This window comes from Choloepus didactylus, chromosome 20 (genome assembly GCF_015220235.1).
Source record: "Choloepus didactylus isolate mChoDid1 chromosome 20, mChoDid1.pri, whole genome shotgun sequence".
Lineage (NCBI taxonomy): Eukaryota > Metazoa > Chordata > Mammalia > Pilosa > Megalonychidae > Choloepus > Choloepus didactylus.
This window is the reverse complement of record NC_051326.1, coordinates 22865192-22892865: the sequence shown is the minus strand read 5'-3', so window position 1 is coordinate 22892865 and position 27674 is coordinate 22865192. Positions and strand designations below refer to the sequence as shown.

Sequence of the window (27674 nt, the reverse complement as noted above, 5' to 3'; positions counted from 1 at the left end):
AGGGAGGCCTTGTGGTGATGACAGAGTCCCGTATCTTGACTGTGGTGACGGTTACACAACTCTGCACATGTGACAAAACTACACAGAACTATCGTCAAACACAAATGAACATATGTAAAACTGGTAAAACCTGAATACTCTGTGAACTGTACCAATGTCAATTCCCTAGTTTTGATATTGTAGCAGAGTTACGCCAATGGAGAAACTGGAGGACATGGGTAAAGGGTACCCTGCACATCTTTTTTTTGCAGTTCCCTGTCAGTCTATAATAATTTCAAAACAGAAAGTTAAAAAATCAATTTAGTGGGTTGCAACTAATATTTGTTAAGGTAAAAGTAAAAACATCACTGCATAAAGTAAAGGTAAAAACTTGTTTCAGCTACTTTATACAGATGCAATTAGGCATGTGACAGGTTGCAGTTTACACCATATTTTTATGTGGGGTTTTGGTTAAAGAAGTCTAAATACTGGAACATAGAAAGAAAATGAAAACATTTCACTGTATGAGTGTTTTGGACATAGTTAAAAAACACCAATATTTTCTCATTATTAAGAGCAACAATAGCACTATTGTTAAGTGCTTTACATATATTAACTCATCTATTTCTGTCAGGTAGGTCCTATTATAATCCTCACTATCCAAGTGGAAAAACTTAGGCACAGAAAGGTTAAACAACTCTCTCACAGATACTAAAAGGGAAAGCTGTGATATGGACACAGGCATTCAGAGTCTCGAGTCCATGCATTTAGCCACTATGCTTTATAGACTTACATTTGTATTTGGTGAGCAACTTCAGGTTACCTCCAATCTTCAGTTCTAGGTTATTTCACTATAGGCAGCCTAAGTTCCTAAAGCTCACTGGGCACAATGGATCAAAAATCAATAATATTATACACACACCAGTATTTAAGGATTAATTAACAGATGGAAAAATAAAAGGAAAATACCTTTAGCCTCCAATTATCTCCTACTTCGGTTTTGATTCTGTTTAGCCAATTTTCATCAAAATATGCAGGATCTCTGCAAATAAAGAAAAGTTAGCATATTAAGATCATGAATCTATCAAACTAAAACAACAACAGCAGCAACAAGGAAAACTGAAACCCATCCCATATCGCCACTTAACACAAAAATGTATTTGTTACATACCAGTCACTAAATAATTCAGTACATGAGACCGATGTAATTATAGCAGATTTCTCTAAAATTAACTTGATCGTTATTAGCTCATTTAAAAAAAAGATATTTTATCAAAAACATACACTAAGAGGTAAAAAACAGCATCATAAAATTAATACATTTTAAACAAATTATAGATGAGTGTACTAAACTTGAATTAACATAGTTATAGCTATCACACTAATATCTAAAAACAATCAAGTATCAATTACATGCTTTTAAGTAGGCAAAAGAAAACATGGCAAGTTTAAAATAAGTTTTTCAATTAATATTTCAATGATTTCCAACACCTAATACTTTAAAGGTCACCAATAATATCACTAATATTTCAATTTCTCCAAATAACATAAGTTGAGAACTATTTTCTCAGATGTAGTACTAGATTAGGCAAAGTTGGACACTGTTGTGTTTGCAAAAGGCTTAAAATCTAAGATGACTCTGGGGCAGACAAACATATTGAAACAAAGATAAACCCTTTTTAAGCTCAGCATTATCCTCATTTTAAAGATTTTGAAACTGAGACTCCAAGAAAATAATTTGTCCAAGATCACAGATAGAATATCTATGTTTGATTTGCTCTAGCAATTACTAAGTGCAAAGATCTTTCCACAATGCTACAAGTATCCCTATTTACCAAAAAACAGAATGACAATGAGAGAAATATTAGGAAAAGTCTAGATTTCAATTTTTACTTCAACTCAAACTGATATATACAATCAGTATTAAATTTTGTTCAAATTATCTTTAATGAAGCAACATGCTATTTAGAAAATTTAATTTTATTATTAAGAAAGGGTATTTAGATTTCAAGTATATACGGGAAGTTAAATTTACCTCTACAGAAATATGTTATGATTATTTTTGAAGCCTGTGTCATTTCACTAGATAATATGAACTGTAATGTCTATCACTGTACTTAAAGAAAACAGATTTATTGAGATATAATTCACATACTATAAAACTCATAAATATAAAGCTTACAATGCAAATGGTGTTTAGTATTCACAGAGTTGTTCAACCATCACCAAAACCTAATTTTAGAACATTTCTATCTCCCCCAAAAAAATCCCATTTCCATTAGCTGTCACTCCCCATTTTCCCTTGCCCCCAACCCCTGGTAACCACTAATCTACTTTCTATCCCTATGGGTTCTGAATAATCCACCTTATGAAATGAAATAATACAATATGTAGTCTTTTGTAGGTCTGGCTTATTTTGCTTAACTTGATGTTTTTAAGGTTCATCCATGCTGTAGCTTGTACCAGTACTTCATTCCTTTTTATGGCCAAATAATGTTTCAGTGTATAGATAAACCACATTTCATTTATTGATTCACCAGGTGAAGAACAAGTGGGCTGTTTTCATTTTTTGGCTATTATAAATAATGCTGCTTTGAACATTCACGTGTCAGTTTTGTGAATTTATGTTTCATTTAGGTATACACGTAGGAGTAGAAATGCTGGGTCACATGATAATTCAATGTTTAACATTTTGAAGCATGACCAAACTATTTCTAAGGAAACAGCACCATTTTACATTCCACTGGCATCATATGAGGGTTTCAGTTTCCATCACCTTGCTAATACTTGTTACCTGCCTTTTTGACTATAGTCATCTAGTGGGTATAAAATGGTATCTCATGGTCGTTTTGATTTGCATTTCCCTAATGACTAATGATATTGAACATCTTTTAATCTGCTTACTGACCATTTTGTACATCTTTGAAGAAAATCTATTCAGATCCTTTACCCATTTAAAAATTGGGCTGTCTTTTCATTATCAAGTTGTAAGACAGCAATACTTTTTAAAATTCAAGAACTCAGAAAAGTCTTATTAAAATGTTTCAAATCAAGCATCATAGCGGACTCTGCTTATTCCCTAAAAGATTACTGAATCAAAATCTCATAATCATGTGTGAGCGAGAAAAGGAAGACAATGAAAACAGCTGCTACTATCATGTACTAAGCAACAGCAAAAGACCAGGCATTCAATCACGCACTTTACATTCACAATAACATTCCAAGGAATATAATATTATCCCTATGTTACAATTAAGGAATACCAGATAGACGTATGTAATTTATCCAAGTTCATTCTGATAGTAGGTGGCAAAGAACTGATGGTATTGTCATTTTTGTTAAAACAGACCAGTAGAGTTCAACACGTATCTCCTTTAGGCCCAGTAAACTAAGTCACAAGTTGAAAAGGACCAACATAATTTATGATGATCTATTTTCTTTAAGCACAGTACTTTTTCTCCATTACTGTTGTACTGCCAAATGTCTCACGTCTGGCATAAAGCAGGCTCTAGATAAATACTTGTGGACTGAAGCATAACATTAGGAAAGTCATAGCATTTTTTATTTAACAAGCTTCCAATCTACTGCTTAAGCAGAACAAACCAAGAAAAGTAATCTACAACCTTCTTATATTCAATGTGACTTTTCCTAATAATAAGCTTTGATTCAATATGCAGCATCTGGCCATATCTTGTTTCTAGAAGTAGTTTACAAATTACAGCAATGTTTTCTGAATACCCCTTAACTATTGCTCTCCAGCTAGGAACAAACAACATAATGGTGATTATCTAAAAAATCTTAGATTATAGTTCTGTGCAGGTATGTAAACAAGAACTGATAATCTCACTGGGTATTCTTCATGAGTAGGAAGCTATCTTTAGCTACTTACTATGTCCTGAATTCTGCTAAGAGAAAAAAAGAAACATAAAATAATTTGCTTAAATTTTGTCAACAATAATTTGTAACTTGTGTATCAGTTATAGCTTAAATTAAAGGAAAAGTCCATTAATTTTAATCCTTAATATAATTTCAGAAATGTATTGTCTGCTTGCAGTCAATTGCTTTCACAGAAAGCAAAAAATTAAATTTTATTTCTACTGCTAGCATTATTTAATCACTGTAATATTTTTAATGAGCTCTGCACCCTCCCCCTATTAAGATAGGGTCCAATACAAACATTGTATTTTGATTCCATTTCTTGATAAGACATTTTTGATTAGCAAACTTTAGCATATTTATAGATAGACAGACTATTACCTATAACTATTTTCTAATGACCTTTTAATGGTCTAAAATAATCATTTTTGTCCCTTGCCATTAAAATGTATATTGGAGAGCTTTTCATGAAGATGGCACCGAAAGCGAAGAAGGAAGCCCCTGCCCCTCCCAAAACCAAAGCCAAAGCAAAGGCTTTGATAGCCAAGAAGGCAGTACTGAAAGGTGTCCACAGCCACAAGAAAAAGAAGATCTGCACTTCACCTACATTCCGGCGGCCCAAGACTCTGCGTCTCAGAAGACAGCCCAAATATCCTCGGAAGAGCGCCCCCAGGAGAAACAAGCTTGACCACTATGCCATCATCAAGTTCCCCCTGACCACTGAGTCAGCCATGAAGAAGATTGAAGCAACAACACACTTGTGTTCATTGTGGATGTCAAGGCCAACAAGCACCAGATCAAACAGGCTGTGAAGAAACTCTATGACATTGACGTGGCAAAGGTCAACACCCTGATCAGGCCTGATGGAGAGAAGAAGGCATATGTTCGACTGGCTCCTGACTATGATGCTTTGGATGTTGCCAACAAAATTGGGATCATCTAAACAGTCCAGCTGGCAAATTCTAAATATAAGTTTTTTGACCATATTAAAAAAAAAATGTATATTGGAGAGTTGGCTATAATTAAATGTCAAAACCATAATGACAACAAAAATAATGCAAATTATGCTAAGGCCCTACTGATTCAAAATAAGCAACACAGGCACATAAAGAATAAGCTCTACCTGGCCTTGGCAGTGAGGGACTGAAAATGCCTGCTTGACCAAAAGAGGGGGAAAAAGAAAGGTAACAAGCTGAGGTCACAGTACCTGAGAGATCCCAAATAGAGTTGAGAGGATATCCTGGAGGTTTCTCTTATGCAAGCTCCAGCCAGACATCCAAAATGGGCACAGTATGCCATGCCCTTACCAAAAGTAGTCCCCAAATACCTAGGTCCCTACCTGTTCTAGTTTGCTAATGCTGCCAGAATGTAAAACACCAGAAATGGATTGGCTTTTATAAAGGGGGTTTATTTGGTTACAAAGTTACAGTCTTAAGGCCATAAAGTGTCCATCAACAAAGGATGGCCAATGGTGTCTGGAAAATCTCTGTTAGCTGGGAAGGCACTTGGCTGGCGTCTGCTCCAAAGTTCTGGTTTCAAAACAGCTTTCTCCCAGGATGTTCCTCTCTAGGCTGCAGTTCCTCAAAAATGTCACTCTTAGTTGCTCTTGGGGTGTTTTGTCCTCTCTTAGCTTCTCCAGAGTAAGAGTCTGCTTTCAATGGCCGTCTTTAAACTGTCTCTCATCTGCAGCTACTCTCGCAGCTTCTGTGTGTTCTTCAAAGTGTCCCTCTTGGCTGTAGCTCCTCTTCAAAATGTCACGCTCAGTTGATCTTCAAAATGTCACTCACAGCTGCACTGAGTTCCTTGTGTTTGTCAGCTCATTTATACGGCTCCAGTGATTTAATTTAAACCCACCCTAAATGGGTAGGGTTAACACCTCCATGGAAATTATCCAATCAAAATCATCACCCACAGCTGGGTGGGGCACATCTCCACGGAAACAATCAAAGAATTACAATCTAATCAACACTGATACGTCTGCTCACACAAGATTACATCAAAGATAATGGCGTTTTAGGGGACACAATGCATCCAAACCAGCACACTACCTAAGACTGTATAAAATATTTACTCACTAAGCTTTATCTTTCAGAAACTTAAAGCCACCAGAGTGTTCCTATAAGTCCTAAAACCAAGAGGCAATAGCCTTTTTAAGAACAACAATCAGATGCAGCCCCCTTACCCATACTGTTGACACCCCCTTTCAATATGAATAAAGTTAGGGTACTTAGATACCCCTGAAGATGGAGAAAGAGATTAAGTGAGAGAGGAAGGGGTACCAATACACAAGAGAAGATTTAACAAAGGTCTATGAATACTGAAACTTTATATATATATTTTTGGATGCTTGGGTGTTGGAATGGCTGGAAGGAGATAAATGACACGTAGCCTATAGCATCCTTTGGGATTTGCTCTATAGCTGCTTGTTGAGTTGTGCCTTGAAGGTCTTCACCTTTCTGTATATACCTTGTATTGCATAATAGGGACGGCACTGACACTGTGGAACTGTAATACATAACAATTTTTGAAATTACCTATATAACATTAAGAGTTGACACCTTTCTGTATGTATGTATGTATGTATATTTTACAATAATGCAAATGGCTGAAGCAGTGAAACTGTGACCCATGATATTCTTTGAAATTTGCTCTCTGACTACTTGTGAAATTGTACTTTGAAAGTTATCACTATTGTGTATAGATGTTAAAGTTCACTATTTAAAAAAAAAAAAAAAGAAGACGAATAGGCTCCATACCAAGGGCAAACAACTTAGGATACTATAAAAATACAAGTATCTATTTAAGAGTCATTTCACCACTGACCATAGCTTGACCTTCACCTTCTCTCTTTTGGTCTCATTTACCTCCTTTTTGCCCCTTTTTTTGAACTCTGAAAACAAAAACTAATGGCTCTTAGAGGTATAAATTACTATTTCCTATCTTACTCTTTCAATCAGTATGTAGTGACAAAAGATAAAAGATAAAGTCTTCTTTTAATTTCAAAGTCAAATTTTATAGTTCCATATTCCTTCCTTCTACAAATATTTCCTGAATCTACTATAAAGCAGGACAAGGGAGATCTGGAGTGTAAGGGCGGTGACAATATTAAATAGGACGGTCAGGATATGCTTCACTGAGAAACTGACAAGTATCAGTTCAGCCTGGAAGGTGGAGAGAAAAGTATTCCGTGGCTATAAGCTTGAAAAGCTTCCAGGCAGAGGGAAAGGCCCTGCAAAAGCCCTGAGGCAGGAGACCAGCCTTTGTGGAGGACCAGCCAGGAAGCCAGGATGGGAGAAAACATCAAGTAGAGGTCAGAGTGGAAACAAACAGAGCAGATTACTTGGGGTCTTATACCATTGTAAGGAATCTGGCTTTTACCTGAGTGAAATGCAGCACAAATGCAGGGTTCTGAGCAGAAAATCTGCTTTACTAGAGGATCATTCTGGCTGCTGGATTCAAATGAGACTGTGGGGCAGGCAAGGGTAAAAACTGGAGTTCCAATAAAACTGTTAACATAATCTAGGCAAGAGATACCAATGGCCAGACAAACGTGGTGAGTTTGTTCCATACTGTTTTGAAGTTTTAAAAATTACAGAATCTAACTTTCACTAAGAACTTCACTATGTATCTCTAATAAATAAGGGCATCTCCTATATAAACCATAATTCCATTATTAAATCTAACATAATAAAGAAACATCCCCAAAATACAATCTAATGCTCAGTCCACATGCAAATTTCTTCCATCATCCTCAAAATGTGTTTTACAGTTGGCTTGATTAAAAAGAATCCAACAAAGAACTAGGCACTGAATTAGGCTAGTCTCTCTCTCTTGAGATTCTTTAGTCTAGAACAGCCCATCCTCTTCCTTTCTTTTCATGACGCTGATCTGTTGAGAAAACTAGGCAAGTTGTCCTTTAAAATGTCTCCCTTTCTGGATTTGCTCGAGTGTTTCCTCATGACTTAGTTTGCTGCTCTAGCCTCTAGTTTACTGAGATACAACTTTGGAAGTACAGATATCAGGATTTCCTGACAGATCGGGTGTTGGATAGAATAAAAACAGAAGCCAGGTTACCTCCAAAATTTTTTGGTCTCAGCAACTGGCTGGCTAGAAATTCCAAAAAGTAAAATGAGAAGACTTCTGGTAGAGTGGTTTTAGTGTAGAAGATTGGGAGTTCAGTTCTAGATATAAGTTTGAGATATCTATTAGACCAATCTGGAGATGTTGAGTAAACAATGAGACAAAATCTGAAGGTCAAAGATTTATGCTGAAGATATAAAATAGAGCCATTAGTATATGGCAGGTATTTAAACCATGAGAATAATGAAATCAAGGGAGTGACTGTAAATAGAAAAGAGAAGGGCAAAGCCTGAGTCCTCAAGCAATCCAACATTAAGAAACAGGATAGGAAAGGAAATGCCAGCCAAGAAAATATGGCTCACCAAGGAGACAGGATAAAAACTGAGCAGGTAACAGTATCCTGGAAGCCAAATTTTAAAAGTGCTACAAGGAGGTAAACACGAAGAACTGTATCAAATGCTGCTGTCACGTTAAGACAAGGACTGAGAATGGACCAAAGAATTAGCAATGTGTAGAACAGTAGGAGACCTGACAAGTGCAGCTTTAATTTTTTTTTTTAAAATACGGTTTTATTGAGATATATTTACATACCCTACAATCAACCACAGTGTACAGTCAGTTATTCATGGTACCATCATACAGTTGTGCACTCAGCACTCGAATCAATTTTTTGTTTTTTAATTGCAAAAGCAGCTTTTATTTTACCTTCAAGATATTTTAAGGGCAATTTTTAGGGATTGCATGGGTAAGAGTATTCAGGTATAGGTATAAAACTCTAGGACAGGTATATGTGCTGTTTGGTGCTTATAACTTTAAAGAATTATTTTGAACATTTCTTAAAAGTAAATGTCATGGCATTTAGGGAATAAAGGACAACTACTATGAAATACCAAAGACCAGACAGAATATTAACTCCATTCTATCCTGACCAAGCTTTTATTCTTTGCCCCCAGGCAAATATATATTCAGTATATTATATAATTTGTATATGTTGCTTTACCAACACTTTCAAGTCGTGACTAATCCATTTTAAATTATAAGGGTCTGAGGGTTGTGTGTTTACTTGATTTCCCTTTTCCCGCCTTCCTTGGGTTGCTAAGAAGGCCCTCCAGAAAAAAGAAGTGTCTTTCCAATCAATTTTTGAACATTTTCCTTATTCCAAAAGAAATAAAAGTAAAAAAAGAACACTGAAAACATTCCATCCCACCTATCTCACCCTATATTTCATTTAGTTTTTGTCCTCATTTTTCTACTCATCTGTCCATGCACTGGATAAAGGGAGTGTGAGCCACCAGGTTTTCACAATCACACAGTCACACCATGTAAGCTACAGTTATGCAATCACCTTCAAGAATCAAGGCTTCAAAATGGAGTTGAGAGGTCATCCTGGAGGGTATTCTTATGTGCTATATAGATATAACTTTTTAGTTTTTGGTATGTTAGAATGGCTAGAGGGAAAGCTGCTGAACTGCAACCCAATGATCTTGTTTCTTGAAGATGACTGTATAACTATGTAGCTTGCACAGTGTAACTGTGTGATTGTGAAAACCTTGTGGCTCACACTCCCTTTATCCAGTGTACGGATAGAGGAGTGGGAAAATGGGGACAAAAATGAGATGAAGAATAGGGTGGGATGGAGGGGATGGAAAGTTTTGGGTGCACTTTTTTGCTTTTATTTTTATTTTGGAGCAAGGAAAAGGTTCAAAAATTAATTCTGGTGATGAACGCAGAACTGTATGATGGTGCTATGAATAACTGATTGTACACTGTGGATGACTGTAGGGTTTGTGAATATATCGCAATAAAACTGTACTAAAAAAAGTAAATGAACAATGGGGAGGAGGAGGGGGATTGGATGTTTTGGATGTTCTTTTACATTTTAATTTTAATTTTAATTTTTTTTTTTTTGGAGTGATGAAAATGTTCAAAGGTTGATTGTGGTGATGAATGCACAACTATATGAAATACTGTGAACAACTGATGGTACACTTTGGATGACTGTATGTTATGTGAATAAACCTTAATAAAATTGCTTTAAAAAAATTAAAAAAAAAAAGAATCAAGGCTACTGGGTTGCAGTTTGACAGTTTCAGGTAATTACTTCTAGCTATTCCAACACACTAAAAACTAAAGAGGGATATCTATGTAGTGCATAAGAATGCCCTCCAGAGTGACCTCTCGATTCTGTTTGAAATCTCTCAGCCACTGAAACTTCATTTTGTTTCATCTCACTTCCCCCTTTTGGTCAAAAAGATTTGCTCAATCCCACAATGCCAGGTCCAGGTTCATCCCCGGGAGTAATATCCCACATTGCCAGGGAGATTTACACCCCTGGGAGTCATGCCCCATGTAGAAGGAAGGGCAGTGAGTTCACCTGCCACATGGGCTTAGAGAGAGAGAGCGAGGGCCACATCTGAGCAACAAAGAGTTTCTCTCGGGGAGACTCTTAGGCACAATTATAAGTAGGCTTAGACTCCCCTTTGCAGTAACAAGCTTCATAAGGGCAAGTTTCAAGATTGAGGGCTCATCCTACTAAGTACCAGTAATAACCCAGGTGGGGAAGTCCAACATTTCTGCATTTTTCCCCAGTTCCCCAGGGGGACCCTGCAAATATATTTTTATTCTCTGCCAAAATTACTTTGGGATGTCTTGGGATTTCACACTAACCTATACAAACCTACCAGATCTCACTTCCTATTCAAAGTTCCATGTAATTATGGTGTTTGATTAAACTGACCATGCAAGTTAAATTATTTAGTGTGCTGCAGAAAATATAGATCCTGCACCAAATAAGTGTCCTTTCCCTTGGTCTCACACAGAAGTTGAAGTTTTAAAACACAGTCAGATGATTACATACGTGGGAAATCCAGAAAAATCTACAGCAAAGCTACTAGAACTAGTCAATGAATACAGCAAAGTGGCAGGCTACAAGATCTGTAGTGTTCCTACACACAAGTAATGTGCAACAAGAGGAGGAAATCAAGAAAAAAATCCCATTTACAATAGCAACCAAAAGAATCAAGTATTTAGGAATAAACTTAACCAAGGACAAAAAAGACCTTTACAAAGAAAACTATAAGAAACTGCCAAAAGAAATTGAACAAGACCTGAAAAAATGAAAGAACATACCATGTTCATGGATTGGAAGACTGAATATAGTTAAGACGGCAATTTTACCTAAACTGATTTACAGATTCAATGCAATACCAATTCAAATCCCAACAACTTACCTTACAGAAATAGAAAAACCAATAACCAAATTTATTTGGAAGGGCAAGGTGCCCCGAATAGCCAAAAATATCTAGAGAAAGAGGAACGAAGCAGGAGGTCTCATACTACCCGACTTTGAAGCATATTACAAAGCTACAGTGCTCAAAACAGCATGGTGCTGGCATAAGGACAGATATACTGACCAATGGAATCGAATTGAATGTTCAGAAGTAGACCCTTGCATCTACGGACAACTGATCTTTGATAAGGCAGTCAAGCCAAAGCAACTGGGAAAGAGCAGCCTCTTCAATAAATGGTGTTTGGAGAATTGGATATCCACTTCCAAAAGAATGAAGGAGGATTCCTATCTCACACCTTATACAAAAATTAGCTCGAAATGGATCAAAGACCTAAACATTAGCACCAAGACCATAAAACTCTTAGAAGAAAATGTAGGGCAATATCTTAAAGATCTTGTGATAGGAGGTGGTTTCTTAGACCTCACACCCAAGGCGCGAGCACCAAAGAACAAATAGACAAATGGGATCTCCTCAAAATTAAACACTTTTGTACATCAAAGGACTTTGTCAGAAAAGTAAAAAGGCAACCTACACAATGGGAGATGATATTTGAAAACCACATATCAGGTAAGGGTTTAATATCCCGAATATAAAAAGGAATCCTACATCTCAATAACAGAAAGACAAAAAATCCAATTAAAAAATGGGCAAAAGACATGGACATGAAGAGGAAATACAAACGGCTCAACAACATATGAAAAAACGCTCAACTTCACTGGCTATTAAGGAAATGCAAAATCAAAACCACAGTGAGATATCATCTCACACCTAACAGAATGGCCATTATTCAAAAAATAGAAAATGACAAGTGCTGGAGAGGATGTGGAGAAAGAGGCACACTTATTCATTGTTGGTGGGAATGTAGAATGGTGCAACCACTCTGGAAGACAGTGTGGCGGTTCCTCAGGATGCTAAATATAGATTTGCCATATGACCCAGCTATTCCATTGTTAGGTATATACTCAGAGGAACCGAAACTTAAGACACAAACAGACATTTGTAAACTGATGTTTATTGCAGCATTATTCACGATTGTCAAGAGATGGAAACAGCCCAAATGTCCATCAAAGGATGAGTGGATAAACAAACATATATACACATGATGGAATATTATGCAGCTGTAAGACAGAACAAAGACATGGATCATATAATAATGTGGATGAACCTTGAGGACATTATGTTGAGTGAAGTTAGCCAGAAACAAAAGGACAGATTCTGTATGGTCTCACTAATATGAACAGACATTAATGAACAAACTTTGGGAATTAAAAGCTGACAACACAGGCGACCAGGAGATAGAAAGAGGGCAGAGACCAGGCATTTGATGCTGAAGGTCTACAGAATGTTTAGGATTGATTGTATAGATCCAGAAATAGATAGCATAATATTGTGTGATGGTAGCACAGTATTGTAAGTACACCGAACAAAGATGTCTGTGAGTAAAGCTGAAAGAAGTGGGATAGGAGAATGTATGACACCAGAGGTAAAGATAGATGATAAAGACTGGGACTGTATAACTTGGCAAACACTGGAGTGGCCAATGACTGTTACTAAATATACAAATATAAAAATGTTTTTGTATGTGGGAGAGCAAATGAATGTCCACCATGTAGAGTGTTGAAAAAGGGATGGTATTCGGGGAGAAACATAACTATAGCAAACTGGAGTCTATGGTCAACAATAACATTGTAATATACCTCCATTAAATGTAACAAAGGCAATATGCCAATGCTAAGTGTATATCAGAGGAGGATATAGAGGAGGAATGTGGGATTCTTGGTAGTGGTGTTATTTTCTGTCCTTACTATTATATTGTATTGTATGACATGTTATTTTTCTTTTTATCATCTTTTTTATTATTGCTAAAAAAAAAAAAAAAACAATTTTTCTTATAGTAATCAATATGTTCAAGTGCTGACTGTGGTGATAAATGTAAAACTTTATGATGATACCATGAACACTTGATTGTACACTGTGGATAAATGTATGGCATGTGAATATAACTATAAAATTGTAGGAAAAAATATATATAGGAGTAAAAGTGTTGGAGAAAACATGGTGAGAGGGATGTACCTACCTACTGTTGATGAGCAGGCAGAATGGTGTAGCCTTTCTGAAGGTCAGTGTGGTGGTTCCACAAAAAGTTAAGTATGTGGGGACCATAAGGTCCTGCAACCTCATTATGGGGTATGTCATTTGAAGATCTGAGAGCAGAGACATGACTGGACGTTTGCAAGCTGTTGTTCATGGAGACACTAATCATGATTTGCAACGGGTGGAGGTGACCTAAGGGTACATAGACTGAGGAACAGAATGGTCAACTGTGGCGTATGCATACAATGGAATATTGAGCAACTACCAGAAGGAGTGAAGCTGTGAGACACACAATGAGGTGAATGGATCCTGTACACAGTATTTGAATGAAGTATGCCAGAAATAAAGGCAAACACTATAATGCCTCACCAATATGGACTAACTACAATGTGTACACTCAGAATTGAATCCTAGAACATAGCCTAACATGGACATGATTACTGTAATAGTCCCTAGTTGTAAGCTCTTACAGCAGTCAACTCTATTCCTGAATTGTAATGCCTATCTCTAAACTTTGAGATGCTGATCCCTTAGTGTATGATCTGATTGGTCTCTGGAACAATGCGTATCTCTGAGATACCTGAAACTCAGAGCTAGAGCTCAGCAGATATGAATGTCAGTATTAGTGCATACAGCAACTGTTAAAAAAAAAGCTGAAAAAGAGCCCAGACTTCAATTAGTGATATGAATGAAGCAGATCTGGTTAAGACTAGGGCAAACTGGGCCAAAGGGTAAAGGTCGAAACTGACTGTGTTAAAACTTCAACTTCCATGTGAGGCCAAGGGAAGAGATGTCTATTTGGTGCAGGATCTGTATTTTCTAAACAGTATAACTCTAGAGTCAGTTTGTCCAAATACCACAATTACATGGAACTTTGAATAGGAAGTGAGATATGGTAGGTTACTATAGATTAGAGTGAAATAGTGACACATCCCAAAGTAATTTGGGCAGAGAATAAAAAAATATATTTACAGCCCCCCCACCCCCCACCCCGAGGAGCTGGGGGAAGGTGCAGAAGTGTTGGACTTCCTCACCTGGACTGGTGTTGATGTTGTCACAAACATTGGGACTGGCGGTTTGATGTGCCGAGCCCTTGATCATGGGACTTGCCCTTATGAAGCTTGTTATTGCAAAGGAGAGGCTAAGCTTGCATATAATTGTGCCTAAGAGTCTCTCCCTGAGTACCTCTTTGTTGCTCAGATGTGGCCCTCTCTCCCTGTAACTGAGCCACCTCAGCAGGTGAACTCACTGCCCTCCCCACTACGTGGGACCCGACTCCCAGGGATGTAAATCTCCCTGGCAATGCAGGATATGACTCCTGGGGATGAATCTGGACCTGGCATCATGGGATTGAGAACATCTTCTTGACCAAAAGGAGGATGCAAAATGAGACGAAATAGTTTCAGTGGCTGAGAGATTTCAAATGGAGTCGAGAGGTCACTCTGGTGGACATTCTTAGGCACTATATAGATAACACCTCTTGGGTTTTAATGTATTGGAATAGCTAGACATAAATACCTGAAACTACCAAACTCCAACCCAGTATTCTGGACTCCTGAAGATGATTATATAATAATATAGATTACAAGGAGTGACAGTGTGATTGTGAAAACCTTGTGGATCACACTCCCTTTATCTAGTGTATGGATGGATGAGTAGAAAAATGGGGCTAAAAACTAAATGACAAATAGAGTGGGATGGGGGGGATGATTTGGGTGTTTTTTACTTTTATTTTTTATTCTTATTCTGATTCTTTCTGATGTAAGGAAAATGTTCAAAAATAGATTGTGGTGATGAATGCATAACTATATGATCGTACTGTGAACAGCTGATTGTATACCATGGATGACTGTATGGTATGTGAATATATTTCAATAAAACTGAATTTAAAAAAAACAAAAAAACAGTCAGTATCGTCCTTTACCCTTTGGCCTGATTTGCCTTAGCCCTAACCAGGTCCTCTTCATTCACAACTCTAATTGAAGTCTGAACTCTTTTTCAGGTTTTTTTTTTTTTTAACAGTTGCTGTACGAGACAATACTGCCATTCAACACTGCCGACCTCTAGCTCTGAGCTTCAGGTGTCACACAGATATCCAAAGTTCCAGAAACTGACCAGGTTTTACACACAAAGAGCTCAGCATCTCAGAATTTGGAGATAACCATTACAACCCAGGAATAGATGTGACTCAAGTGCAGCTTTAATTGAATTGTGGGGACAAAAATCTGAAGTGCCTTTAAGAGACTGGGAGGAGAGGAATCAGCGACAGTATGGTACTAATAGTAAAGACTATTCTTTAAGGGAGTTTTACTGAAAAAGTTAGGAGAAACAGAATAGTGAGTGACAGAAGAAGTGAGATCAAGAGAAGTATTTTTAGAGATAGAAGAAATACTAGCTTGCTTGTATGCTGATGGAAATGATCAGGTAGAGAAGGAAAAACTGATGATGCAGGAAAGAAAGGGAATATTGGTTAAGTGATGATCTTGAGTAGGTGAGAGGCAATGGGATCCAGCATACAAGATGCAGGTACTGGCTTTAAGATAGGATCTTTCTCTCCCTGAGGTGGTTTGGAGCTGTTATGTATCCCAGAGAAGACCATGTTCTTTTAATTCATCCCTGTGAGTGTAGACCTATTAATAGCGGGTGGGACCTTTTGATTAGGTTATTTCAACTGAGATGTGACTCACCTCATCCAGGGTGGGTCTTAATCCCCTTGCTACAGTCCTTTATAAAAGGATAAAGGAGACACAGGAAAAACACCAGAAAGCTCAGAGATATCCCAGAGAAGCTGAGAGACAAGGACACACTCACAGAAACTGAGAGAGGAAGCCAGTGAAGCCAGAGCTGAAAACAATGAAACCCAGGAGAGAAGGACCAGCAGATGCCAGCCACATGCCTTCCCACATGACAGAGAAGTCCCAGATGCTGGCAGCCTTTCTTCAGAGAAGGTATCATCCTATTAATGCCTTAATTTGGACTTTTCATAGCCTTAGAACTGTAAATTTGTAAGCTAATAAATCCCCATTGTAAAAGCAACCCTTTTTCTGGTATATTACATTCCGGCAGCTTCACCAATCTGAAAACACTCCCTTACACACAATAGTTCATATATATAGTAAGAGGCAGATAGGCAAAGTCCAATAGGTGCTGATAGGTGGGTAAATGTAGTCAGGGTATTTTATGGAAATTCTTTTTTAACTGTTTCAATTTTCTCAGAAATAGAATGTATCCTGGCTGGTAAGTTGATCAAATGAAAGAGAGGGGAAGTAGTACTGAAGGTTTGAGGAGAGAAAAGTGTGAAAAATTCATCTACCAGAGTGGGGGAATGAAAGGACTAGGGAAGCACAGCATGGCTGTGGGCTTCCATAGGGACCATTTCAGGTTCCACATGAGAAATTTGAAATGAGATCCATCAGCATGTTTGTTTGTTTGTTTCCTAGCCAGGCTCAGCTACATACTGGAGACACAAAACAGGTGGGGCATTAAATTTAACCAGAGTTATGATTTTCCCAAACAAATATCAAGAAATAAGGGAAGGGGCAAACGAGTTGAAAATGTGCACGAGGGAGGATTACAATTGACCATTGAATTTCAGTTGAGTCACATGAAGAGAGAATAGTTTCAAGGAAAGATAATACTGAGGTTCCACTGGCACTAGAGAACTGAAGGATTACTGGAGTCTTGGTACAAGAGACAGTAAGATGGAAAGATAGGAAGTAGTGTTCAGACAGTGGAGAACATAGAACTGGAGGGGTTACATATTACTGATTATCATAAGGTCTAGGGTATGACCTTGGGAACAAGACAAGATCAATGGAAAGGAAGAGTTTAAGGAACAGAGGCAAGGATGTGAAGGAACATCTAGGCACATATTCAAATAACCAAGAATTTAGACAAGAATAGTGTTAGAAAGTGTGATGGTGAATCCAAAATTGTTGAGAAATGCGAGGGGATGTCAACAACGAGGGCTAAGATGAAAAACTGGGAGGCGTTAGAGAAGATGATGGAGAACATTCTGGAAGCTGCACTGAGGCTTGCCACCTCTGGGCTAAGTGTTATATGAAGGCTATGAGCAAAAAAACAGTCTTCACTTGAGAAGCCTGCAGGAGAAGGAATGTTGTTAGGGGAGGCCCAGATTTCTTTAAGAGCAAGAAGGTAAAGGGAATCCAAGACAGATCAGGAATAAGCATTGATTGTTTTTAGGCACATACACCTAGGTTCACCAAGATGACAGGTTTTACACTATAAACAGTCAATTCAAGTTCTTGCTGTCTTATAAAAAACAGGCTATACTCTCTAAAGTAGGTGCTACTTTGTAAACATTTTTTTCAAGCCATGAAGTTGAAAATAGGAAAGAAAATTCTATAAACATGAGTTAATATTTTTTTAATTTTGTATTTGTTGATGTACAGATGTAAAAGGATAGAACTGACCTTTGACAGAGTTTACAGTGACTGATAAATTAGGAAATCTATAAATGAAAACAAGAATCTAATCATCTAAGAATGTCTGTCAAGTAATTAGGCAGTTCAGCATAACCTAAGGTCCTGGAAATGGGGGAAAGGAATCTTTTCAACAGATACTGCTGGAAAAACAATCATAGGCCAATAAAGAAATAAATAAAATCTTGACTCTTAACCTCACATTATATGCAAAAGGTAACTCAAAATGCATCATACACTTAAATGTAAGCACTGAAAATATAGTTTTTGGAAGAAAACACAGGAGAAAATCTTAGTAACCCTGGATTTGGTAAAGATTACTCAACATAAAAAAAAAAGTATGAACTAAAAAATAAAAAATAAAAATAAATCAGGCTTCAAAGTCAAAACTTTCTGTTCTGTAAAAGACACTACTAAGAAAATGAAAAGGAAAGCTAATGTTACTGGTAGAGTTGTGTCCACAAAAAGACATGTTCAGGCTTACGCAGTATGGCAGGCAGCATCTGCTACCACTCACTCTACTCTATAATGGGTAAACTAGACTACAAGAGACTCACTGAACTGTATTTCAAACAGACTCACATTCAACTTTCACTCAGAAAAAAAGCTGGGAAAATTTTATTAACTCCTTTTTTTAAAAAGTTAATATAAAACTATAGCCAAAAAAAGGAACCTGAACTTTAATAATGCAGCTGAAATAATCTGCAGCGGCAGTGGCAGTAGCGGGAAAAGAGAATTTAGTTGCTTTTCTGTGGTTGTTCACTACTCTCAGAGTGATAGAAGCTGCACAGTTTTTCAGAGAGCCCAAAAAACTGCTGGAGGTCTGATTCTCTCAGTAGCACCCCAACACAAACCAAGGATCTGGAGATCTTTGCACCACCCCAAGATCTGAGTGGGAAACACTTCGAAGGATGTGCCATGTTCAAGCATAAGTGTGACAAAAAGTGACAAGCAGAAAGCTTATGTACTCAGTGAGAGTAGCATGTTTGTCTCCAAGAGATGTTTCGTTTTGAAGACATGTGGTATCGCCTCTTACTAAAAGCACTGGTGCCCCTCTTGAGGCTTGCTAGGGATTACAGTGAGTTTGACTACAATTCAAAGCTTCTTTTATTCCCATAAGAATTTCAAGATGCCTTCTCACTAAGGGTAATTTCCAGGAAGGAACAGAATTTCTTAATACAATTTTCCCAAATGAAGCAGCACATTGTATGGAAGGTATGAATTCTGACTGTTGCTTGGAATTTTCCAGACAGTCTACATGTAATCAAGCAATCCAGTTAAACCTCAGAAATTCTGATGAGTGGGCCTGGCCCAGCAGTTATGGACCAGGTTCAACATGAAAGAATGGTCTTATGGCAAAGGACATCCCGTGTGAGAGTGGAATTTGTGACATGATACCAGGCTCTGTCATTGATGTCACACTGTTCAATCCTTGTGAGTCTTCAATGAATGGAATGAGATCAGATGGAATTTACTAGACTATTCATATCACTCCATAATCAGAATTTTCTTATATAAGCTTTGAAACAAACTTAATTCAGACCTCTGTGATACCCTCCCTGATCTGGAAAGTTGTCGAAGTCTTCAAGCCAGGAAAATCTGTGACCACCCTGTTTATAAATCAGAGTTCTAAATGTAGCACAGTGCTTTCTTCATCCAGAAGATGGAAGGTTCTAAACATCTTGATTGCAGAGAGCCATGGTCAATGATTACAACTTTGTTTTTACCAGTTTTGCTAAGAAGCAGTAACAAGAGAAGAGGTGATTAAGAAAAATGAAGAAAAAAGCAAAAAGCACATATAGAAGAAGGTGGCTACTGCTTTCTAGATATTGACACCAGGGGCCAGGCTTTCCATAACCACAGTCTTGGACTTGCAGGAAGCCCTAGTCGTAATCATAGCATAATCATTTTGAATTGTATGCATTATACCAGGGAGTTAGATATCTTGAATGAATGTTCTCTTTTGTGTTTAGGTAGTCTAGGCCACTTATGCTGTGAAACTGAAGTGCATGTAGAAAAAACCTTTTACTGTATTTAACTTTACAACATTTGTGAAAACAATTCAACTTGGTTTCTGCACTGCATAGATTTCTCCAGGTATCATCCAAAATTTACCACAGAGAAGGCTTTCATTCTCATGAGGTGCTGGCCTCCACCTAACCATCTGGAACTCTTCTATTAAATGGCTGCCAGAATTTCACATCCAATAACCTCCAGTTTTTAGAATGTATTCTCTACTAATGTTACTAAAACCAATTTCTACTTCATATATATATTTTTTTATTTTACAATAGCAAAAGTAAAGATAAATTCAAGTCCTAATGCCAGTCCTGTGAATGTAATCTTATAAAAATAGGGTCTGTGAAGATGTTATTAGTTAAGATGAGGCCAAACTAGATTAGGGTGGGCCCTGATTGAATACGACTAGTGTCCTTATAAAAAGGAGAAAATAGGACACAGATTGAGAGGATCAGGGTAGAACATCATGCACCTTCTGAAGCAGAGATTGAAACCGAAGCACTGCCACCAAACCATCAGAAGCTAGAAAGAAGCAAGGAAGGATTCTCCCCTACAGATTTCAGACTTCTAGTTTCCAGAGCTGTGAGACAATAATTTCTGTTGTTTTTTTTTTTTTTTTTTTAATCATCATTTTATTGAGATATATTCACATACCACGCAGTCATACAAAACAAATTGTACTTTCGATTGTTTACAGTACCATTACATAGTTGTACATTCATCACCTAAATCAATCCCTGACACCTTCATTAGCACACACACAAAAATAACAAGAATAATAATTAGAGTGAAAAAGAGCAATTGAAGTAAAAAAGAACACTAGGTACCTTTGTCTGTTTGTTTGCTTCCCCTACTTTTCTACACATCGATCCATAAACTAGACAAAGTGGAGTTTGGTCCTTATGGCATTCCCAATCCCACTGTCACCCCTCATAAGCTACATTTTTATACAACTGTCTTCGAGATTCATGGGTTCTGGGTTGTAGTTTAATAGTTTCAGGTATCCACCACTAGCTACCCCAATTCTTTAGAACCTAAAAAAGGTTGTCTAAAGTGTGCGTAAGAGTGCCCACCAGAGTGATCTCTCGGCTCGTTTTGGAATCTCTCTGCCACTGAAACTTATTTCATTTCCTTTCACATCCCCCTTTTGGTCAAGAAGATGTTCTCCGTCCCACGATGCCGGGTCTACATTCCTCCCCGGGAGTCATATTCCACGTTGCCAGGGAGATTCACTTCCCTGGGTGTCTGATCCCACGTAGGGGGGAGGGCAGTGATTTCACCTTTCAAGTTGGCTTAGCCAGAGAGAGAGGGCCACATCTGAGCAACAAAGAGGCATTCAGGAGGAGACTCTTAGGCACAAATACAGGGAGGCCTACCCTCTCCTCTGCAGCAACCGTCCTCCCAAGGGCAAAACCTATGGCAGAGGGCTCAACCCATCAAACCACCAGTCCCCTATGTCTGTGGTCATGTTAGCAACCATGGAGGTGGGGTAGGCGAATACCCCTGCATTCTCCACAGGCTCCTCAAGGGGGCACTACATCGTTTTTTTTTTTTTTCCTTGTTTGTCTTTTTTCTTTTTTTTTTTTTTTAACTTTCCCTTCTTTTTTCAAATCAACTGTATGAAAAAAAAAGTTAAAAAGAAAACAAACATACAATAAAAGAACATTTCAAAGAGACCATAGCAAGGGAGCAAGAAAAAGACAACCAACCTAAGACAACTGCTTAACTTCCAACATGCTCCTACTTTACCCCAAGAAAGTTACATACTATAGCAACATTTCAGTGAACTTGTTCCTACTACATCCATCAGAAATTAACAGACCATAGTCATTTCTGGGCATCCCCATAACGTTAAATAGCTTATCTGTTCTTCTTGGATTATTGTTCCCCCTTCCTTAATTGCTCTCTACTGCTAGTTCCCCTACATTCTACATTATAAACCATTTGTTTTACATTTTTCAAAGTTCACATTAGTGGTAGCATATAATATTTCTCTTTTTGTGCCTGGCTTATTTCGCTCAGCATTATGTCTTCAAGGTTCATCCATGTTGTCATATGTTTCACCAGATCGTTCCTTCTTACTGCCGCGTAGTATTCCATCGTGTGTATATACCACATTTTATTTATCCACTCATCTGTTGATGGACATTTGGGTTGTTTCCATCTCTTGGCAATTGTGAATAATGCTGCTATGAACATTGGTGTGCAGATATCTGTTCGTGTCACTGCTTTCCGATCTTCCGGGTATATCCCGAGAAGTGCAATCGCTGGATCGAATGGTAGCTCTATATCTAGTTTTCTAAGGAACTGCCAGACTGACTTCCAGAGTGGCTGAACCATTACGCAGTCCCACCAACAATGAATAAGAGTTCCAATTTCTCCACATCCCCTCCAGCATTTGTAGTTTCCTGTTTGTTTAATGGCAGCCATTCTAACCGGTGTTAGATAGTATCTCATTGTGGTCTTAATTTGCATCTCTCTAATAGCTAGTGAAGCTGAACATTTTTTCATGTGTTTCTTGGCCATTTGTATTTCCTCTTCAGAGAACTGTCTTTTCATATCTTTTGCCCATTTTATAATTGGGCTGTCTGTACTATTGTCATTGAGTTGTAGGATTTCTTTGTATATGCAAGATATCAGTCTTTTGTCAGATACATGGTTTCCAAAAATTTTTTCCCATTGAGTTGGCTGCCTCTTTACCTTTTTGAGAAATTCCTTTGAGGTGCAGAAACTTCTAAGCTTGAGGAGTTCCCATTTATCTATTTTCTCTTTTGTTGCTTGTGCTTTGGGTGTAAAGTCTAGGAAGTGGCCTCCTAATACAAGGTCTTGAAGATGTTTTCCTACATTATCTTCTAGGAGTTTAATGGTACTTTCTTTTATATTGAGATCTTTGGTCCATTTTGAGTTAATTTTTGTGTAGGGGGTGAGGTAGGGGTCCTCTTTCATTCTTTTGGATATGGATATCCAACTCTCCCAGCCCCATTTGTTGAAAAGACCATTATGGCTCAGTTCGGTGACTTTGGGGGCCTTATCAAAGATCAGTCGGCCATAGATCTGAGGGTCTATCTCTGAATTCTCAATTCGATTCCATTGATCTATATGTCTATCTTTGTGCCAGTACCATGCTGTTTTGGCAACTGTGGCTTTATAATAAGCTTCAAAGTCAGGGAGTGTAAGTCCTCCCACTTCGTTTTTCTTTTTTAAAGTGTCTTTAGCAATTCGAGGCATCTTCCCTTTCCAAATAAATTTGATAACTAGCTTTTCCAAGTCTGCAAAGTAGGTTGTTGGAATTTTGATTGGGATTGCATTGAATCTGTAGATGAGTTTGGGTAGAATTGACATCTTAATGACATTTAGCCTTCCTATCCATGAACATGGAATATTTTTCCATCTTTTAAGGTCCCCTTCTATTTCTTTTAGTAGAGTTATGTAGTTTTCTTTGTATAGGTCTTTTACATCTTTGGTTAAGTTTATTCCTAGGTACTTGATTTTTTTAGTTGCTATTGAAAATGGTATCTTTTTCTTGAGTGTCTCTTCAGTTTGTTCATTTCTAGCATATAGAAACATTACTGACTTATGTGCATTAACCTTGTATCCCGCTACTTTGCTAAATTTGTTTATTAGCTCTAGTAGGTGTATCGTTGATTTCTCAGGGTTTTCTAGATATAAGATCATATCATCTGCAAACAATGACAGTTTTACTTCTTCTTTTCCAATTTGGATGCCTTTTATTTCTTTGTCTTGCCGGATTGCCCTGGCTAGCACTTCCAGCACAATGTTGAATAACAGTGGTGACAGCGGGCATCCTTGTCTTGTTCCTGATCTTAGAGGGAAGGCTTTCAGTCTCTCACCATTGAGTACTATGCTGGCTGTGGGTTTTTCATATATGCTCTTTATCATGTTGAGGAAGTTTCCTTCAATTCCTACCTTTTAAAGTGTTTTTATCAAAAACGGATGTTGGATTTTGTCAAATGCTTTTTCAGCATCTATTGAGATGATCAATTGATTTTTCCCTTTCGAGTTTTTAATGTGTTGTAATACATTGATTGTTTTTCTTATGTTGAACCATCCTTGCATGCCTGGAATGAACCCCACTTGGTCATGGTGTATGATTTTTTTTAATGTGTCTTTGGATTCGATTTGCAAGTATTTTGTTGAGGATTTTTGCATCTATATTCATTAGGGAGATTGGCCGGTAGTTTTCCTTTTTTGTAGCATCTTTGCCTGGTTTTGGTATTAGATTGATGTTAGCTTCATAAAATGAATTAGGTAGTGTTCCATTTTTTTCAATGTTTTGAAAGAGTTTGAGTAAGATTGGTGTCAGTTCTTTCTGGAAAGTTTGGTAGAATTCCCCTGTGAAGCCATCTGGCCCTGGGCATTTATTTGTGGGAAGATTTTTGATGACTGATTGGATCTCTTTGCTTGTGATGGGTTGGTTGAGGTCTTCTATTTCTTCTCTGGTCAGTCTAGGTTGTTCATATGTTTCCAGGAAATTGTCCATTTCTTCTACATTATCCAGTTTGTTGCCATACAGTTGTTCATAATATCCTCTTATAATTTTTTTAATTTCTTCAGGATCTGCAGTTATGTCACCTTTTTCATTCATTATTTTGTTTATATGGGTCTTCTCTCTTTTTGATTTTGTCAGTCTAGCTAGGGGCTTGTCAATCTTGTTGATCTTCTCAAAGAACCAACTTTTGGTGATATTTATCCTTTCTATTGTTTTTTTGTTCTCTATTTCATTTATTTCTGCTTTAATCCTTGTTATTTCTTTTCTTGTACTTGGTTTAGGATTGGTTTGCTGTTCATTTTCTAGCTTCTTCAGTTGATCCATTAGTTCTTTGATTTTGGCTCTTTCTTCCTTTTTAATATATGCGTTTAGTGCTATAAATTTCCCCCTTAGCACTGCTTTTGCTGCATCCCATAGGTTTTGGTATGTTGTGTTCTCATTTTCATTCGTCTCTATATATTTAGCAATTTCTCTTGCTATTTCTTCTTTAACCCACTGATTGTTTAGGAGTGTGTTGTTTAACCTCCAGGTATTTGTGAATTTTCTAAGTCTCTGATGGTTATTGACTTCTAATTGTATTCCATTGTGGTCAGAGAATGTGCTTTGAATAATTTCAATCTTTTTAAATTTATTGAGGCTTGTTTTATGTCCCAGCATATGATCTATTCTGGAGAAAGTTCCGTGAGCACTAGAAAAGTATGTGTATCCTGGTGATTTGGGATGTAATGTCCTGTAGATGTCTGTTAAATCTAATTCATTTATCAGATTGTTTAGGTTTTCAATTTCCTTATTGGTCTTCTGTCTGGTTGATCTATCTATAGGAGAGAGTGATGTGTTGAAGTCTCCCACAATTATTGTGGAAACATCAATTGCTTCCTTTAGTTTTGCCAATGTTTCTCTCATGTATTTTGTGGCACCTTGATTGGGTGCATAGACATTTACGATTGTTATTTCTTCTTGCTGAATTGCCCCTTTTATTAGTATGTAGTGGCCTTCTTTGTCTCTCAAAACATCCCTGCATTTGAAGTCTATTTTATCTGAGATTAATATTGCTACACCTGCTTTCTTTTGGCTGTAGCTTGCATGAAATATTTTTTTCCATCCTTTCACTTTCAGTTTCTTTGTGTCCCTGTGTCTGAGATGAGTCTCTTGTATGCAACATATTGATGGTTCATTTTTTTTGATCCATTCTGCGAATCTATATCTTTTAATTGGGGAGTTTAATCCATTTACATTCAACGTTAAAACCGTGAAGGCATTTCTTGAATCGGCCATCTTATCCTTTGGATTATGTTTGCCATATTTTTCCCTCTCTCTATTAATATCCTTTATTGTACCCATACCGAATCTCTTTAGTACTGAACCTTTCTCCAAGTCTCTCTGTCCTGTCTTTGTTTCTCTGTCTGTAGGGCTCCCTTTAGTATCTCCAGTAGGGCAGGTCTCTTGTTAGCAAATTCTCTCAGCATTTCTTTGTCTGTGAAAAATTTAAGCTCTCCCTCAAATTTGAAGGAGAGCTTTGCTGGATAAAGTATTCTTGGCTGGAAATTCCTCTCACTCAGAATTTTAAATATATCGTGCCACTGCCTTCTCGCCTCCATGGTGGCTGCTGAGTAGTCACTACTTAGTCTTATGCTGTTTCCTTTGTATGTGGTGAATTGCTTTTCTCTTGCTGCTTTCAGAACTTGCTCCTTCTCTTCTATGTTTGACAGTGTGATCAGTATATGTCTCGGAGTGGGTTTTTTTGGATTTATTCTATTTGGAGTTCGCTGAGCATTTATGATTTGTGTATTTATGTTGTTTAGAAGATTTGGGAAGTTTTCCCCAACAATTTCTTTGAATACTCTTCCTAGACCTTTACCCTTTTCTTCCCCTTCTGGGACACCAATGAGTCTTATATTCGGACGTTTCATATTATCTATCATATCCCTGAGGTCCATTTCGAGTTTTTCAATTTTTTTTCCCCATTCTTTCTTTTATGTTTTCATTTTCCATTCTGTCATCTTCCAGGTCACTGATTCGTTGTTCAACTTCCTCTAGTCTTGTACTATGAGTGTCCAGAATCTTTTTAATTTGGTCAACAGTTTCTTTAATTTCCATAAGATCATCCATTTTTTTATTTAGTCTTGCAATGTCTTCTTTATGCTCTTCTAGGGTCTTCTTGATTTCCTTCATATCCCGTACTAGGGTCTCATTGTTCATCTTTAGTTCTTTGAGTAGCTGCTCTAGGTGTGTCTCTTCTGGTCTTTTGATTTGGGTGCTTGGGCTTGGGTTATCCATATCGTCTGGTTTTTTCATATGCTTTATAATTTTCTGTTTGTTTTTGGCCTCGTGGCATTTGCTGACCTTGACAGGGTTCTTTTAGGGTTTGTAGACCAGTTGAAGTCCTTATCTCTAATTTATCAGATCTACAGCTTCGTGGAGTACACTTTCTCTAACTAACCAGCAGGTGGCGTCCACGAGCCACCTGTTCTCCACAAGCCAGATCTCCCCTGCTTAGCCTTTTTGGTGAGTGGGGGAGTGAGTCTTGTGGGGCCCAATTGGGGTCCCAAGCTTGCGTGTGTAGTTGGTGTTGCCTGCCCTGTATGTGGGGCGTGTTTCTGGGCAGTCGGGGAGGGGGGGTGGCCCTAACAATCAAATCTCCCTGATGATCCTAGAGTTTTAAAGCTACTGCAATAGTCTAATCCTTCAGTTCAGTCCTGCCACAGTTTGTCTCTGCCACTGACCCACAAGTCTTTGGTATTGGCGTATGGCTCCTGAGACTTGCAAGTGGGCCCCTCTTCCAGGCTGTGCACCCCGGGTCCTCTGTTGAGGGATGACTGTGCTATGTCGCAGGTGAGTGCCGTCCCCCCAGGGCAGTTCTGGGCTGCTGGGCTGTGTTGGGAGGCTCCCAGTCTGCTCAAATGATGGCTGAATGGGGCTCTGTTAATTCACACTGCTCCCCCTTCCCAGCTCTGGGACATTCAGCTGAGGTTGCAGGGAAGGCTAATGTCCACGCCCAGTTTTGTGGTGTGTGCCTGTTATTTGAAGCACTTCAGTCACACTGGGTTGTCTGGGGCAGCTCTGGGCTATGGGGCTGGCGATGGGCAGGAGTGTTTCCTGTCCACCAGGATGGTGGCTGTGAGCGGACACCCCCCTTTTCTTGGGAAGTTGTGTTGTTTAGTGAATTTTCTCAGCCACTGGATTATTGCCTTTTGTCTCAGAGCTCTCTTAGTTCTGCTCTTGACTTGACGTGCCCAAATTTCAATTCTTTGAAGCTTTCTGTATTGAGCTTCTTAGAGTAATTGTTTTAGAAAAAGCAAAAAGGATTTAAAAAAAAAAAAACAAAAAAAAACAAAAAAAAAAAACGGCCCTCCTCAGAGATCTAATGGGTTATTGAAATGCTAA

General features: G+C 37.9%; 1 protein-coding gene and 2 pseudogenes across 2 annotated transcripts in view; 2 read left to right on the top strand and 1 right to left on the bottom strand.

The window, feature by feature from the left end:
• Window positions 1–27674, bottom strand: part of HOOK3 (hook microtubule tethering protein 3) — a 134333-nt gene that overhangs the window by 90673 nt on the left and 15986 nt on the right. The window contains exon 3 of one of the 2 annotated variants that reach the window (XM_037812507.1): window positions 949–1021. In XM_037812507.1, coding sequence (XP_037668435.1) covers window positions 949–1021 — 73 coding nt within the window. Of the gene's footprint in view, window positions 1–772; window positions 854–948; window positions 1022–27674 lie in introns of those variants that run through there. The other variant, XM_037812508.1, reaches the window with a different exon arrangement.
• On the top strand, window positions 4323–4836 carry LOC119516269 (annotated as a pseudogene).
• On the top strand, window positions 15821–19525 carry LOC119516954 (annotated as a pseudogene).